This window comes from Haematobia irritans, chromosome 5 (assembly GCF_050003625.1).
Source record: "Haematobia irritans isolate KBUSLIRL chromosome 5, ASM5000362v1, whole genome shotgun sequence".
NCBI classification, from domain to species: domain Eukaryota; kingdom Metazoa; phylum Arthropoda; class Insecta; order Diptera; family Muscidae; genus Haematobia; species Haematobia irritans.
The window spans coordinates 146307817-146327230 of NC_134401.1; the positions used below are offsets into that span (position 1 = coordinate 146307817).

Below are 19414 nucleotides of genomic sequence, written 5' to 3' on the forward strand. Positions count from 1 at the left end.
CTACGGAGATTTTTTCAGATCTCAAGAAAACCTATTTTTGAGACGGATTAAAAAAATTGGTCCAAGTGAGATAGTGAAAGATTTTATTGAAAAATGAATTACCGCTTTTCCAAGATGTTTGTATCATTTTTACAACTCTTTCAAATTTTTAGTGCTAGATTCATTTATGAAAAGATAGACCATAATTGAATATGGAAGAGTGTCGGAGAAAAATATCAAATGAAAACAAAAAAAAAAAAAAAACATAAGACCTCGAAAAGAGTTGTCAGTCATTGGTCAAATCCCAACGCCAAAGGGATAATGACAAAGCACCATTTCCCATTGATCAATAGATCATCAGCCAATAAAAAAATTGATTGATTAGCTGAATGAGTTTTTGTAAATTAAATGCTACGGGGAATCCTTTTTTTGCGAAAGGTTTGGAATATAACAGTAGGCCAATTTAATTGATTTGCTATTTCTTATTGATTTTGGCGCATCACTAGATTCGTTTCCACTAGATTCGTCATCATCATCATCATAGTCAATTGCATTCTTGTCGATTATCATCGGCAGACCAATAGAGATACACTTCACTTATTTTTTTTTTCATTGGGGGAAAATTAAATTGTTATGATACCCATACGTTTGTCCATGCCATCTAGTGTCATTGACATAGATGTCATTGTCACAGACAGTGTCACATGCCACCTTATTGTTGTTGTTGTTGGCTTTGTGAAGAGTCAGTCAGAATATGTTTGTTTGGTTGCTCTTAACATGCCATGAAATTTAACACCCCTTTGTGGATGAATCAATTTTTAAAACGTCAATAGATGAATGCGAGTGTTACAAGGACCTTACCTTTATGGTGATAGGCATTACCAACACACACACACACACACATACATACATACATTTATTTCATTTTTGTATTTTGTAGCACACTAGGCCACTCCAAGTGAAGGATGTTGTTGTCGTGGCAATGTCCGATCTCATACAAAGGTTTGCAATACTAGTGACGATGGTGATGATGATGATTGGGTGGTGGTTGATGTTAATAAATGTACAATTCTATTGTATTTTTAATCTACAGTATCTGATTATGATATTTTAGGGGGAATATCCTCTTTGCCATAAGAAATAAATAAAATATACCAATTTTAATTCTCGAGTAATGGGGGCAAAAATCTGTAGAATTTATATTGAAAATCAAATGTCGAATTTAAAAATCGCAAAAATTAATTTTTTGAAAATTCGAATGAAATTTAGATTTTTCGACTTTTCCATACTAGCAAAAAAAAAATTGGAAGATATTCTAAAGGCAAAACTTTAAAAGCTCTTCCCAAAATGTCCTCCCTAAGGAGTTCTTTATTTTAACTACAAAGATATTCCATTGCAATAACTTGGATAGTACAGTTCTGTGATAATGGTTTTTAAGTTTGATTATGCACGTTTTACATTAGATTATTGATTTATTTATATTTTAATTGTCGTGAAGTCCAGTTTTATATAAAATAATTGAAATAATTGACATGAAATTATTTATCAATAAAAAAAACCCTGTTGAAAAAGTCGGAAAAACCCGAAAAAATGTTTCAGACAAGCGCTAGAATGCATTAAATTAAACATCATAAAAAAATTATTAAAATTATTTATTTTGCAAAAAAATACAAATTTTTTTTTAATTCACATCCAAAATAGTGAATTCGAATCACACATTAAGAAGTAATGCAAATTCAGTGCAACGGCTGTTGATATGGTGGATATCCGTCCTATGACAAGCCCATGTTAAATTCATAGCTTCTGAGCCAATTTTGCACCACTTCCCTATCCAACAAGAACATTTTCACTACTTTTTCTTTGGCGCCACACTTGTCTATAAAAACTGTTGTGTTATAAAATTCAGAGCATCGTTGCGATTTTATCAAACTATTAGAAATTTTAAAACAATTTTTGGTAAACCACAATATGTTTAACAAAAATCTTCAACAATTTTCTTTGAAAATCAAATTTTGCAAAAATTTTCTAAAGAAAGGAAATTTTTTATAAAATTTCCTATAGAAATGAAATTTTGGCAAAATTTCCTATAGTAATGAAATTTTTATAAAATTTCCTATAGAAATATAATTTTGACAAAATTTCCTATAGTAATGAAATTTTAATATAATTTCCTATGTAAATCAAATTTTGAAAAACTTTTCCTATAGAAATGAAATGTTGACAAAATTTCCTATAGAAATGAAATTTTGACAAAATTTCCTATAGAAATAAAATTTTGACAACAAGCTTAAGACCGTAGCAGTCACAGCTTGCTATTATATTTATAATTCTATTGTAAATGTAATAACTAAATAAATAAAAAGTTTTGACAAAACTTCCTATAGAAATATTATTTTGACAAAATTTCCTATAGAAATGAAATTTTAATCTTTGGAATTTTTGGAAATAAAATTTTGACAAAATTTGCTATAGAAAAGCGAAATAAAATTTTGACAAAATTTCCTATAGAAAGGAAATTTTGACAACATTTCCTATAGAAATTTTAATCTTTGGAATCTTTGGAAATGAAATTTTGGCAAAATTTCCTATAGAAATATAATTTTGACAATATTTCCCATAGAAATGAAATATTGATAAAATTTCCTATAGAAATGAAATTATGTCAAAATTTCCTATTAAAATAAAATTTTGACAACATTTTCCATAGAAATAAAATTTTGATAAACTTTTCTATTGAAATAAAATTTTGACAAAATTTCCTATAGAAATGAAATTTTGACGAAATATCCTATAAAACAAAATTTGGACAAAATTTCCTATTGAAATTAAAATTTAATAAAATTTCCTATAGAAATGAAATTTTCATAAAATTTCCTATAGAAATGAAATTTTGACGAAATTTCCTATAGAAATAAATTTTGACAAAATTTTCTTAGAAACAAATATTTGACAAAATTTCCTAAAGAAGTAAAATTTTGACAAAATTTCCTAAAGAAATAAAATTTTAAAAAAATTTCCAAAAGAAGTGAAATTTTGACAAAATTTCCTATAGAAATAAAATTTTGACAAAATTTCCTATAAAACTTAAATTTTGACAAAATTTCATATAGAAATGAAATTTTGACCTAATTTCCTATAAAACTTAAATTTTGACAAAATTTCGTATAGAAGTAAAATTTTGACTTAATTTCCTATAAAAATGAAATTTTGACCTAATTTCCTATAAAAATGAAATTTTGATAAAATTTCCTATAGAAATGAAATTTTGCCAAAATTTCCTATAGAAAGAAATTTTGCAAAACTTTCCTATAGAAATGAAATTTTAATCTTTTGAAATAAAATTTTGACAAAAGTTCCTATAGAAATGAGAAATACAATTTTTATAAAATTCCCTATAGATATGAAATGTTGACAAATTTCCTATAGAAATAAAATTTTGAAAAAATTTCCTAAAAAAATAAAATTTTGAAAAAAAATCCTAAAGAAGTAAAATTTTGACGAAATTTCCTATAGAAATGAAATGTTGACGAAATTTACTATAGAAATAAAATTTTAACAAAATTTCCTATAGAAATAAAGTTTTGATAAAATTTCCTATGGAAATGAAATTTTGATAAAATTTCCCATAGAAATGAATTTTTCATAAAATTTCCTATAGAAATGAAACTTTGACAAAATTTCCTATAGAAATAAAATTTTGAAAAAATTTCCTAAAGAAATAAAATTTTGAAAAAATTTCCTAAAGAAATCAAATTTTGAAAAATTTCCTAAAGAAGTAAAATTTTGAAAAAAATTCCTATAAAAATTAAATTTTGACAAAATTTCGTATAGAAATGAAATTTTGCCAAAATTTCCTATAGAAATGAAATTTTGCCAAAATTTCCTATAGAAATGAAATTTTGCCAAAATTTCCTATAGAAATGAAATTTTGCATAAAATTTTGATAAAATTTCGTATAGAAATTAAATTTTGACAAAATTTGCTATAGAATTGAAATTTTGACAAAATTTCCTATAGAAATGAAATATTGATAAAATTTCCTATAGAAATGAAACTTTGATAAAATTTCCTATAGAAATAAAATTTTGACAAAATTTCCTATAGAAATGAAATTTTGACGAAATTTCCTATAGAAATGAAATTTTGACAAAATTTCCTATAGAAATGAAAGTTTGCATAAAATTTTGACAAAATTTCGTATAGAAATGAAATTTTTACAAAATTTGCTATATAAATGAAATTTTGACAAACTTTCCTATAGAAATGAAATATTGATAAAATTTCCTATAGAAATGGAATTTTGACGAAATTTCCTATAGAAATAAAACTTTGACAAAATTTCCTATAGAAATGAAATTTTGACTTAATTTATTATAAAAATGAAATTTTGACCTAATAAAAATGAAATTTTTGATAAAATTGCCTATTGAAATAAAATTTTGATAAAAGTTACTATAGAAATGAAATTTTCATAAAATTTCCTACAGAAATGAAATTTTGACGAAATTTTGCTGCAAGTAGAGGATGCTGATGAGGAATGTGGTAATTTCGAAACAGCTGTACATCCAACCATCTTGCAGTCTATAGGGCTTTGCCCAAATAAATTTGACAAGGCTTTAAGCTGAGATAAAAAAAAAAAAACAAAAAAAAATCCTATAGAAATAAATTTTGACAAAATTTTCTACAGAAACAAAATTTTGACAAAATTTCTTATAGAAATGAAATTTTGACGAAATTTGCTATAGAAATGAAACGTTGACAAAATTTCCTATAGAAATACAATTTTGAAAAAATTTCCTAAAGAAATAAAATTTTGACAAAATTTCCTAAAGAAGTAAAATTTTGACAAAATTTCCTATAGAAATAAAATTTTGAACTAATTTCCTATAAAAATGAAATTTTGATAAAATTTACTATAGAAATGAAATTTTAATCTTTGGAAATAAAATTTTGTCAAAATCTCCTATAGAAATGAGAAATAAAATTTTGATAAAATTTCCTATAGAAATGGGAGCCACCGTGGTGCAATGGTTAGCATGCCCGCCTTGCATACACAAGGTCGTGGGTTCGATTCCTGCTTCGACAGAACACCAAAAAGTTTTTCAACGGTGGATTATCCCACCTCAGTAATGCCGGTGACATTTCTGAGGGTTTCAAAGCTTCATTAAGTGGTTTCACTGGAATGTGGAACGCCGTTCGGACTCGGCTATAAAAAGGAGGTCCCTTGTCATTGAGCTTAACATGGAATCGGGCAGCACTCAGTGATAAGAGAGAAGTTCACCAATGTGGTATCACAATGGACTGAATAGTCTAAGTGAGCCTGATACATCGGGCTGCCACCTAACCTAACCTTCCTATAGAAATGAAATGTTGACAAAATTTCCTATAGAAATAAAATTTTAATTTTTGGAATCTTTGGAAATAAAATTTTAACAAAATTTTCTGCAGAAATATAATTTTGGCAAAATTTTCTGCAGAAATATAATTTTGGCAAAATTTCTTATATAAAAGAATCTTTGACAAAATTTCCTATAGAAATGAAATTTTGACAAAATTTCCTATAGAAATAAAATTTTGACAAAATTTCTTATAGAAATAAAATTATGACAAAATATCCTATAAAGCAAAATTTTCTATAGAAATTAAAATGTTACATAATTTCCTATATAAATGAATTTTTGAGAAAATATCCTCTAGAAATGAAATTTTTAAAAAATTCCTATAGAAATTAAATTTTGATAATATTTCCTGTAGAAATGAAATTTTGATAACAATTTCCAATAGAAATGAAATTTTGACAAAATTTCCTATCGAAATGATTTCTTGAAATTTTTAGTTTTGTGGAATATTTGGAACATTTTTAGTTTACAAAAAATTTTGTCAAAATTCTATTTAAACTTTTTTTCTTATAATTTGTTAAAATTTTATTTTTATAGAACATGTAATCAAACCATTAGAGATTTTACACAATTTTTGGTAAATCCCAATATGTTCAAAAAATTGTTCATTAAACAAATAGTATAAAGTAAAATATTCTACGAAAGCAGAAAACTTCAACAAAATTTTCACAAATATATATTTTTCTATAGTAAAGAATTTTAACAAAAAATTCTATAGAAATCAATTTGTGACAAATTTTTGTATAGAATAAAATTTTGACAAAATTTTCCATAGAATACAATTTTTATTTATTTATTTATTTTATTTATTTATTTAAGTCTATGGATTACAATCCTTACAGACTAACAATCTTAAAAATAAATTAAATCTAAAGTATTAATAAATTTATTTAGAGAAATTGAAAACTCTAAATTAAAGATATTATTCAACTTGTTAAATTCTTTTAAAGCTCTCAAAATGGGCTCGCAAGAAGCATAATTACTCCTATGAAAAGGAATATTAAAATAGTCTTTTCTATAGAATAAAAATTTTATAAACATTTTCTAGAGTAAAAAATTTTTACAAAATTTTCTATAGAAAAAAAATTTGTAAAAATTTTTTTACATAAATAAATTTTTTCAAGTTTTTCTATTGTAGTAAATTTTTAACAAAACTTTGGACAGAAATAAAATTTTGACAAAATTTCCTATACAAAAAAAATTTTGCAAAAATTGTCTATAGAAATAAAATTTTATGTATATTTTTTTCAACAGATGATATTTATCTTTTTGTGTTTTCTAAGTATTTTGCGAATAATCCTCGACATGATTAAATGTGTATATGTAACGATTATTGAGTTCAATACTCATTCTCGGCTACTCCTTAATATGATGACCTGATACTGTAGACGAGAGAGACGCTTATAAAGGCGTACATCAACGTGTGTATCAACGACACTTGAGTTCAAATTTTATTGAAAATGGAAAATTATCATTTTATTAATAATTTCGATTTCAATGTGCGTATCAAACATTTGTAATCAATTTAATGGAAAATGCTAATAATTGAGGATAGTGTCCTCATGCATCAAACCAAAGGATGGGTCATTGGATTCGATGCATACATTAAAATTATTTACAATTGCAAATATTATGCATCGTAAATTTAAATTTTGCCACAATATAATCGTGGATTGGCAATTGGTTTGGTCCGGCCACCCTCAATAGTCCACTATTTGTTGAGGGTGTGATAATTTCCTAAGAGATGGTTGCGTGTGTATATGCTTCCATTCTAATGTAAAGGACATTTAATGTTGTCCTTTTTTTGTTTGACCAATACCTATCGTTAGGGATTGATACAAAAGAAGGTCATAAACAATTTAATTTCATTTCTCGTGACCTTTTGTTTTAGCTAATTTCATTTTACAATTAGTGGACTTGTTGTTCTGGTCAATTTTAAGGATCTTTTATTCTTCCTCACGTTCGAGTTGTTAAGATGATCTGTCTTCATGCGTTCTATTGTGGTGGGCACGAGAAGGTCATTTATCACAGATGTTATTGAAAGTAGTCCTTGGAATTCACTGTTCAATGGATGTGCTAAAGTTGCGTCCATAGGGATTTTATATAATCGACCATTAGGTGCTTATGGCTAGTGGTGAATTCTTTAGAAAATATCATCTGATGGAAAAAACTATGTATAAATTTTTATTTCTATAGGAAATTTTGTCAAAATTTCATTTCTATAGGAAATCTTGTCAAAATTTCATTTCTATAGGAAATTTTGTCAAATTTTCGCTTCTGTAGGAAATTTTGTCAAAATTTAATTTCTACAGAAAAAGTTGTCAGAATTTGATTTCTATAGGAATTTCATTTCTATAGGAAATTTTGTGAAAATGTCATTTCTGTAGTAAATTTTGTCAAAATTTCATTTCTATAGGAAATTTTGTCAAAAATTCTTTTATATAAGAAATTTTGTCAAAATTTCATATCTATAGGAAATTTTGTCAAAATTTCATATCTATAGGAAATTTTGTCAAAATTTCATATCTATAAAGTTTTTTTTCAAAATTTCATATCTATAGGAGATTTTGTCAAAATTTCATATCTATAAGATATTTTGTTAAAATTTCATATCTATGGGAAATTTTGTCAAAATTTCATTTCAATAGGAAATTTTGTCAAAATTTCATTTCTATAGGAAATTTTGTCAAAATTTCATTTTCTATAGGAAATTTTGCCAAAATTTCATTTCTATAGGAAATTTTGTCAAAATTTCATTTCTATAGGAAATTTTGTCAAAATTTCATTTCGATACGAAATTTTGTCAAAATTTCATTTCTATGGGAAATTTTGTCAAAATTTCATTTCTATAGGAAATTTTGTCAAAATTTCATTTCTATGGGAAATTTTGTCAAAATATCATTTCTATAGGAAATTTTGTCAAAATTTCATTTCTATAGGAAATTTGTCAAAAATTCTTTTATATAAGAAATTTTGTCAAAATTTCATATCTATAGAAAATTTTGTCAAAATTTCATATCTATAAATTTTTTTTTTTCAAAATTTCATATCTATAGGAGATTTTGTCAAAATTTCATATCTATAAGATATTTTGTTAACATTTCATATCTATAGGAAATTTTGTCAAAATTTCATTTCGATAGGAAATTTTTGTCAAAATTTCATTTCTATAGGAAATTTTGTCAAAATTTCATTTTTATAGGAAATTTTGTCAAAATTTCATTACTATAGGAAATTTTGTCGAAATTTCAGTTCTATAGGAAATTTTGTCAAAATTTCATTTCTATAGGAAATTTTGTCAAAATTTCATTTCTATAGGAAATCTTGTCAAAATTTCATTTTTATAGGAAATTTTGTCAAAATGTCATTTTTATAGGAAATTTTGTCAAAATGTCATTTCTATAGGAAATTTTGTCCAAATTTAATTTCTATAAGAAATTTTGTCAAAATTTCATTTCGATAGGAAATTTTGTCCAAATTTCATTTCCATAGGAAATTTTGTAAAAATTTCATTTCTATAGGAAATTTTGTCAAAATTTAATTTCTATAGGAAATTTTGTCAAAATTTAATTTCTATGGGAAATTTTGTCAAAATTTCATATCTATAGGCAATTTTGTCAAAATTTCATAACTATAGGAAATTTTGTCAAAATTTCATATCTAGAGGAAATCTTGTCAAAATTTCACATCTATAGGAAATTTTGTCAAAATTTCATATCTATAGGAAATTTTGTCAAAATTCATTTCTATAGGAAATTTTTGTAAAAATTTCATTTCTATAGGAAATTTTGTCAAAATTTCATTTCTATAGGAAATTTTGTAAAATTTCATATCTATAGGAAATTTTGTCAAAATTTAATTTCTATAGGAAATTTTGTCAAAATTTCATTTCAATAGGAAATTTTGTCCAAATTTAATTTCTATAGGAAATTTGTCTAAATTTCATATCTATAGGAAATTTTGTCAAAATTTCATTTATATAGGAAATTTTAACAAAATTTCATTTCTATAGGAATTTTTTTCAAAATTTCATTTCTATAGTAAATTTTGTCAAAATTTCATTTCTATAGAAAATTTTGTCAAAATTTCATATCTATAGGAAATTTTGTCAAAATTTCATATCTATAGGAAATTTTGTCAAAATTTCATTTCTATAGGAAATTTTGTCAAAATTCCATTTCTATAAGAAATTTTGTCAAAATTTAATTTCTATAGGAAATTTTGTCAAAATTTCATATCTATAGGAAATTTTGTCAAAATTTCATATCTATAGGAAATTTTGTCAAAATTTCATTTCTTTGGGAATTTTGTCAAAATTTCATTTCTATTCCTTTGGGAAATTTTGTCAAAATTCCATATCTATTAAAATTTTGTTTCTGTAGGAAATTTTGTGAAAATTTCATTTCTATGGGAATTTTGTCAAAATTTCCTTTCTATAGCAAATTTTGTTTAAATTTAATTTCTATAGAAAATTTTGTAATAATTTTATTTCATTTCTTTAGGGAATTGTCAAATTTTAATTTCTTCGAAATACTTTTATTTATTTCGTTTATTGTAATACACTACTCTCTGAAGATTAAATCCATTAAATCGGCAAGCTAATGGTAAACTATATGCTCCCATATTGGGGAATATTAAAAAATCTTCACATTCTAGATCGGGTAATTGAATGTTTTCAATAATCTGCAATAAATAAAAAAATAAAAAAAAAAATATAATAATAATTGGAATCCCTACAATTGGAAATTTTTATGTACTACCTTATCGGCCGAATCACAAGTAGGACCCCATAGACAAGATTTAAATCTAGGCAGTACAGATTTTTCTTCATTCTGGAAAATTTAAATATTAACTAATGATCATTTAAGACGAAATTAGAACACTTACCAAAAGATGATGAACTTCCGTATAAGCTGGTTCTGTTATGACATAAATAAATGAACAGAATACTCCATCATTAAGATAATAATGCTTGATAAGTCCATTTCCATGGGGATCTTTTGTTTCCTTTTTGCTATGAATTTTACAAATTAAAGTAAATGCAGAGGCAACAAAAAATCTGCCAGGTTCAGCTATGACTTTTACACTATCATCGGGGAAATTGAGACTCAACGAGTCATTTACAATTTTAGAGATCTACGATTTTAGAAAAAGAAAATTTTTAACATAAAGGAAGATACAAATTTGGAAGTTTACTCACTTCCTTAAATGCTTTCTCATCCGTTCCAGGAAAACCTCCACCTATATCTAATAAATGCATATTGAATCCCATTTCTGAGCCACGCCTGAAAATTTCTTTGGCAAGGGTTATGGCACGATCATAAACAGGCAATTCATTGCAACCAGAGCCTACATGGAAACTTGCTCCCACAACCTATAAAAACAAAGAAAGTGTATTTGAAAGAGAACATTTTGCAAACATTTAATTTCTAAGGAAAATATTGCAAATTTTTATTTTTATGCCAAATTACTGCAAAATTTTATTTCTATAGGAAATTTTGTCAAAATTTTATTGCTATAGAAAATTTTGTCAAAATTTATATAAAAAAACTTTGTCAAAAAGTCAATTCAATCAAAAACTGCCAAAATTTCATTTCTATAGGAAATTTTGTCGAAATTTCAATCTATTGGAAATTACGTCAAAATATTATTTCCATAAAAAATTATGTTAAAAATTTCATTTCTATGGCAAATTTTGTCAAAATTTCATTTCTATAGGAAATTTTGTCAAAATTTAATTTCTGTAGGAAATGTTGTCAACATTGTATTTCTATAGGAAATTTTGTCAAAAAATTTCATTCAATTTTGTCAAATTTTATTTCTATAGAAAATTTTGTAAAAATTTCATTTCTATAGGAATTTTCTCAAAATATTATCTCTATAGGAAATTTTGTCAAAATTTCTGTGCTATAGGATATTTGGTAAAAATATCATTTCTATACGATTTTTTTAAACTTCATTTCTTTAGGAATTTTTGTTCAAAATTTCATTTAAAATTTTTCAAAATTTTATTTCTATAGGAAATTTCTTAAAAATTTTGTCAAAATTTTATTTCTATAGAAAATTTTTGTCAAAAGTTCAATCTATTGGAAATTACGTCAAAATATTATTTCTATAGAAAATTTTGTTATTATTTTATAATTTTCAAAATTGCATTTCTATAGGAAATTTTGTCAAAATTTAATTTCTGTAGAAAATTTTGTCAAACTTTTATTTCTATACAAAATTTTGTCAAAATTTCATTTCTATAGAAAATCTTGTCAAAATTTCATTTCCATAGGCGATTTTGTCAAAATTTCATTTCTATAGGAAAATGTTGTCAAAACTTCATTTCTATAGAAAATTTTGTCGAAATTTTATTTCTATAGGAAATTTTGTCAACATTTTATTTCTATAGGAAATTTTGTTAAAGAATTCTTTTAAAGAAAATTTTTTGCTATAGGATATTTGGTAAAAATATCATTTCTATAGGATTTTTTGTTAAATTTCATTTCTTTAGTATTTTTTTTCAAAATTTTAATTCTGTAGGAAATTTTGGCAAAATTTTATTTCTATAGGAAATTTTGTTAAATAATTTTTTTTAAAGAAAAATTTTTGCTATAGGATATTTGGTAAAAAATATCATTTCTATACGATTTTTTTAAACTTCATTTCTTTAGGAATTTTTGTTCAAAATTTCATTTAAAATTTTTCAAAATTTTATTTCTATAGGAAATTTCTTCAAAATTTTGTCAAAATTTTATTTCTATAGGAAATTTTTGTCAAAATTTCAATCTATTGGAAATTACGTCAAAATATTATTTCTATAGAAAATTTTGTTATTATTTTATAATTTTCAAAATTGCATTTCTATAGGAAATTTTGTCAAAATTTAATTTCTGTAGAAAATTTTGTCAAACTGTTATTTCTATACAAAATTTTGTCAAAATTTCATTTCTATAGAAAATCTTGTCAATATTTCATTTCCATAGGCGATTTTGTCAAAATTTCATTTCTATAGGAAAATGTTGTCAAAACTTCATTTCTATAGAAAATTTTGTCGAAATTTTATTTCTATAGGAAATGTTGTTAAAGAATTTTTTTAAAGAAAATTTTTTGCTATAGGATATTTGGTAAAAATATCATTTCTATAGGATTTTTTCTTAAATTTCATTTCTTTAGTATTTTTTTTCAAAATTTTAATTCTGTAGGAAATTTTGGCAAAATTTTATTTCTATAGGAAATTTTGTTAAATAATTTTTTTTAAAGAAAATTTTTTGCTATAGGATATTTGGTAAAAAATATCATTTCTATAGGATTTTTTTTCTAATTTCATTTCTTTAGGATTTTTGTTTTTCAAAATTTAATTTCTGTAGGAAATTTTGTCAATATTTTATTTCTATAGGAAATTTCGTCAAAATTTCATTTCTATAGGAAATTTTGTCAAAATTTTATTTCTATAGGAAATTTTTTCAAAATTTCATTTCTATAGGAAATTTTGTCAAAATTTCATTTCTATAGGAAATTTTGTCAAAATTTCATTTCTATAGGAAATTTTGTCAAAATTTCATTTCTATAGGAAATTTTGTCAAAATTTCATTTCTATAGGAAATTTTGTCAAAATTTCATTTCTATAGGAAATTTTGTCAAAATTTCATTTCTATAGGAAATTTTGTCAAAATTTCATTTCTATAGGAAATTTTGTCAAAATTTCATTTCTATAGGGAATTTTGTCAAACTTTCATTTCTATAGGAAATTTTGTCAAACTTTCATTTCTATAGGAAATTTTTTCAAAATTTCATTTCTATAGGAAATTTTTTCAAAATTTCATTTCTATAGGAAATTTTTTCAAAATTTCATTTCTATAGGAAATTTTGTCAAAATTTCATTTCTATAGGAAATTTTGTCAAAATTTCATTTCTATAGGAAATTTTGTCAAAATTTCATTTCTATAGGAAATGTTGTCAAAATTTCATTTCTATAGGAAATTTTGTCAAAATTTCATTTCTATAGGAAATTTTGGCAAAATTTCATTTCTATAGGAAATTTTGTCAAAATTTCATTTCTATAGGAAATTTTGTCAAAATTTCATTTCTATAGGAAAATTTTGTCAAAACTTCATTTCTATAGAAAATTTTGTCGAAATTTTAGTTCTATAGGAAATTTTGTCAACATTTTATTTCTATAGGAAATTTTGTTAAAGATTTTTTTTAAAGAAAATTTTTTGCTATAGGATATTTGGTAAAAAATATCATATCTATAGGATTTTTTTTGTTAAATTTCATTTCTTTAGATTTTTTTTCATAGTTCTATTTCTGTAGGAAATTTTGGCAAAATTTTATTTCTATAGGAAATTTTGTTAAATAATTTTTTTTAAATAAATTTTTATACCCTCCACCATAGGATGGGGGGTATATTAACTTTGTCATTCCGTTTGTAACACATCGAAATATTGCTCTAATATATATTCTATATCTATATATTCTGGGTCGTGGTGAAATTCTGAGTCGATCTGAGCATGTCCGTTCGTCCGTCCGTCCGTCCGTCTGTTGAAATCACGCTAACTTCCGAACGAAACAAGCTATCGACTTGAAACTTGGCACAAGTAGTTGTTATTGATGTAGGTCGGATGGTATTGTAAATGGGCCATATCGGTCCACTTTTACGTATAGCCCCCATATAAACGGACCCCCAAATTTGGCTTGCAGAGCCTATAAGAGAATCTTACTTTATCCGATCCGGCTGAAATTTGGTACATGGTGTTGGTATATGGTCCCTAACACTCATGCAAAAATTGATCTATATCGGTCAATAATTATATATAGCCCCCATATAAACCGATCCCCCGATTTGGCATGTTGAGCCTCAAAGAGAAACAAATTTCATCCGATCCGGCTGAAATTTGGAACATGTTGTTGGTATATGGTCCTTAACATCCTTGCAAAAATTGGTCCACATCGGTCCATAATTATATATAGCCTCCATATGAACAAATCCCCAGATTTGGCTTGCGAAGCCTCAAAAAAAAGCAACTTTCATCCGATACGGCTGAAATTTGGTACATTGTATAAGTATATGGTCTCTAACAACCATGAAAAAATTGGTCCATATCGGTCCATAATTATATATAGACCCCATATAAACCGATTAAGAGAAGAAAATTTCAATTTCATTTACCACAATTTTATTTCTATAGAAAATTTTACCAAAATTTTATTTCTAGAAAAAATTTTATTTCTATAAAATTCTATTTGCAAAATTTTATTTCTATGATAACTTTTTTGTGCAAAATTTTATTTTTATAAAAATTGTTTTTTCTATAAAAAAAGAAAAAAGAATTGTAAAAAATGCTGCCATACCTTTAGATTTAATTTCTTAGCCAGTTCCATTAATTTAGGTGCTTCATTTTCAGGGTCACATCCAAATTTATTGCCCAAAAGGGAGAGAGCATTTTTGGCATCGCAACGAAAACGTATCACCAAACTACGAAAAAGATGGAATTTTTACAAAAAATTCTTTGAAGTCTTTTTTAAATTGCTTACTTGCATTCTGGATAATATTTATGAATTTTATAAATTTCACATTCAGTATCCACGGTGGTTGTCATAATACCATTTTCTTTGGCATATTTAATATGCGGTATCATTTTAGTGGGATGGGCGAATATTATGCGCTCCGATCGAATACCCAAATCTAAGATTTGTTTTATTTCACTCTTAGAGGCACAATCGAAATTTGTGCCCAGTTCAGCCAATGTTTTTAGGACACCAGGTTCATCATTACATTTTACGGCTGAAAAAAAAAAACATTAATTCAAATTCTTTGGATAGTGGCTGCTTTAAAAAAGGGCATCGTGGTAACAATCAAAAGAGAACTAGGGATAGAAAAATCGAAAATTTTGAGAAAAACAATCAGACACTTTCAAATTTAAAAAAAAATTAGAAAAGCCGATTTTTTGTTTTTTTTTTTTTAAATGAGAATCAGAAAGTCAACTTATCGATTTTTGCAAATTTTGGAAAAGTCTATTTTTTCGACTTCTAAAACGAAGAAGATTGGAAATCGAGTCATATAGATTTTTTATAGCAAAAAAATCAAACATCGCCTTTTTCAAAATTTTAAAAAGTCAAAAAATCAAGAGTCGATAAGGCGACATTTTGATTCTCATAACAGTCTCCCAAGTGGGAAAATTGACTTCTAGAATTTTTAAATGTTGAAAAAAATCAAAATTGTGATTCCTTTTAAAATACCCAATTCCCACCATCCAAACGCTCTTTGATATTTTATTTTTGATACTTGGATGAGGGTGGACCGATGAGTACTTAGCGTTACCGCCTGCCACTAAATTATCTTGAGAAAGTTTTCTCCAAAAGTTTCCTGCAAACCAGTTACTATAGACATTTCAACCAGCTCGACTGGGATTTTTGGTTCTACCAGGAGAGTTATTTTTAGGGGGGGCTATGTACATATCGGACCACCCACCTTTTATTTTATTTCATGATATTCACCATAATAAGGTTTAACACGAGGCATTTCCTTTATCCATAATTCATATTTTTCCTTCAATCGTTTCAAATCACAAACATATAGGGCTTCATCACTATCTTTTAAATTTTGTTCATCGATCACTTGGTGTATATTGAGTTTACTATCATAGAAATTAATTTTTTCACTGGAAGACATGTTACTCTGAGTTCTTAAATTAATAAAAAAAATTATTTGGAAAGTAATTTTCGATGGAGAAATTAATATAGGTTTGCTTTGCTGGAACTTTTACTAGCTAATAATGACATTAAAATTTGTTTGAAATTATTTCGAACTTTTTAGATACCTTTCTTTAACTTATCTCGAATATAATATGGCCCATTGAATAAAATCAAGCACTAATCAATTTTTAATATTTCTAAACGGTGTTGGATAGATTGCTTGCTATGTACACAGAAAAAAATTTCACAAAAAAAAATTCCAATTAAAAATTTAATTGAGTTTTTAAAAATATCCAATTAAAAATTTAATTGAATCAAATTTTTTAATTGGAACAAAAATCAATCACAAAAATTAATAGTACCAATTAATTTTTTAATGGGATCAATTAATTTTTTAATTGGCCTTCAATTAATTTTTTAATTGGTACTATCATTTCTGTGATTGAAGACATTTCAATTAAAAAATTAATTGGATCAATTAATTTCGTGATTGAATCAGAAATTTTTTTTGTGTGTATTCATAAAAATCACTTAATTGCTACACAGATGAAGATTGTAAGAGAAATATTATTGATATATACTGAAAAACCAGAAAGGAAATTTTGGACAAACAATTTTTATACCCACCACCATAGAATGGTGACGGGGATATAATAAGTTTGTCATTCCGTTTGTAACACATCGAAATATCGATTTCCGACTATATAAAGTATATATATTCTTGATCAGGGAGAAATTCTAAGACGATATAACGATGCCCGTCTGTCTGTCTGTCTCTCTGTTGTAATCACGCTATAGTCTTCAATAATGAAGCAATCGTGCTGAAATTTTGCACAAACTCGTCTTGCATACACAAGGTCGTGGGTTCGATTCCTGCTTCGACCGAACACCAAAACGTTTTTCAGCGGTGGATTATCCCACCTCAGTAATGCTGGTGTCATTTCTGAGGGTTTCAAAACTTCTCTAAGTGGTTTCACTGCAATGTGGAACGCCGTTCGGACTCGGCTATAAAAAGGAGGTCCCTTAGCATTGAGCTTAACAAGGAATCGGGCAGCACTCAGTGATAAGAGAGAAGTTCACCAATGTGGTATCACAATGGACTGAATAGTATAAGTGAGCCTGGTACATCGGGCTGCCGCATAACCTAACCTAACCTAACCTTGGGGTCTTGGGCTTATAGAAATCGTAGTTTTTATCCAATTTGAAATCTAGATCTAAATTTTCTATAACAATAAACTTTTGAGAAAATTTTCTATAGAAATAAAATTTTCTATAAAAATAAAATTTTGACAAAATTTTCTATAAAAATAAAATCTTGACAAAATTTTCTATAAAAATAAAATGTTGACAAGATGTTCTATATAAACAAAATTTTGACAAGATGTTCTATATAAATAAAATTTTGACAAGATATTCTATATAAATAAAATTTTGACAAAATTTTCTATAGAAATAAAATCTTGACAAAATTTCCTATAGAAATAAAATTTTGAAAAATTTTTCTATAGAAAAAAAAATTGACAAAATTTTCTATAGAAATAAAATTTTGACAAAATTTTCTATAGAAATAAAATTTTGACAAAATTTTCTATAGAAATAAAATTTTGAAAAAAATTTCTATAACAATAAACTTTTGAGAAAATTTTCTATAACAATAAAATTTTGACAACATTTTCTATAGAAATAAAATTTGCTATAAAAATAAAAGTTTGACAAAATGTTCTATAAAAATAAAATTTTGACATAATATTCTATATAAATAAAATTCTAACAAAATTTCTATAGAAATAAAATTTTAACAACATTTTCTATAGAAATAAAATTTTAACAAAATTTTCTATAGAAATAAAATTTTAACAACATTTTCTATAGAAATAAAATTTTAACAAAATTTTCTATAGAAATAAAATTTTTAAAAAAATTTCTATAGAAATAACATTTTGACAAAATTTTGTAGAAACGAAATGTTGACAAAATTTTCTATAGAAATAAAATGTTGACAAAATTTTCTATAGAAATAAAATTTTGACAAAATTTTCTTTAGAAATAAAATTTTAACAAAATTTTCTATAGAAATAAAATTTTTAAAAAAATTTCTATAGAAATAACATTTTGACAAAATTTTCTATAGAAATAAAACTTTGACAGAATTTTGTAGAAACGAAATGTTGACAAAATTTTCTATAAAAATAAAATTTTGACAAAATTTTGTAGAAACGAAATGTTGACAAAATTTTCTATAGAAATAAAATGTTGACAAAATTTTCTATAGAAATAAAATTTTGACAAAATTTTCTTTAGAAATAAAATTTTAACAAAATTTTCTATAGAAATAAAATTTTTAAAAAAATTTCTATATTATTTTATTATTTTTCTTTTCTAATTAAAAACAAGTATATACGGCCGTAAGTTCGGCCAGGCCTAATCTTATGTACCCTCCACCATGGATTGCGTAGAAACTTCTACGAAAGACTGTTATCCACAAATTTCAACTCACACGGTTGTTAAATATCATATACTACCACCACGTACCAAATTTCAACCAGATCGGATGAATTTTGCTTCTCCAAAAGGCACCGGAGGTCAAATCTGGGGATCGGTTTATATGGGGCCTATATATAATTATGGACCGATATCGGCCAATTTTTGCATGGGCGTTTGAGGCCATATATTAACATCACGTACCAAATTTCAACTGCATCAGATAAATTTTGGTCTTCCAAGAGGCTCCGAAGGTCAAATCTGGTGACCGGTTTATATGGGGGCTTTATATAATTATGGACCGATATGGACCAATTTTTGCATGGCTGTTAGTGACCATATACTAACACCATGTACCAAATTTCAGCCGGATCGGATGAAATTTGTTTCTCTTAGAGGATCCGAATGCCAAATCGGGGGATCGGTTTATATGGGGGCTACATATAATTATGGACCGATGTGAACCTATTTCTGCATGGTTGTTAGAGACCATATACTAACACCATGTACCAAATTTCAGCCGGATCAGATGAAATTTGCTTCTCTTAGAGGCTTTGCTAGCCAAATCGGGGGATCGGTTTATATGGGGGCTATATATAATTATGGACCGATGTGGACCAATTTTTGCATGGTTGTTAGCGACCATATACTAACACCATGTACCAAATTTCAGCCGGATCGGATGAAAATTGTTTCTCTTAGAGGCTCTGCAAGTCAAATTTGGGGGTCCGTTTATATGGGGGCTATACGTAAAAGTGGACCGATATGGCCCATTTGCAATACCATCCGACCTACATCAATAACAACTACTTGTGCCAAGTTTCAAGTCGATAGCGTGTTTCGTTCGGAAGTTAGCGTGATTTCAACAGACG

General features: G+C 25.8%; 1 protein-coding gene across 1 annotated transcript; it reads right to left on the reverse strand.

Annotated features, from left to right (window-relative positions):
• Positions 1-9892: 9892 nt before the first annotated feature.
• On the reverse strand, positions 9893-16111 carry LOC142241132 (ornithine decarboxylase 2-like). The gene is made up of 7 exons (XM_075312877.1): positions 15864-16111; positions 14901-15150; positions 14718-14841; positions 10579-10752; positions 10266-10514; positions 10139-10210; positions 9893-10061 (listed from the first exon to the last, which is right to left on the reverse strand). The coding sequence occupies exons 1-7, from the start codon at positions 16036-16038 to the stop codon at positions 9915-9917; spliced, it is 1191 nt and encodes a 396-aa protein (XP_075168992.1). The 5' UTR covers positions 16039-16111; the 3' UTR covers positions 9893-9914.
• Between the last annotated feature and the right edge of the window lie 3303 nt (positions 16112-19414).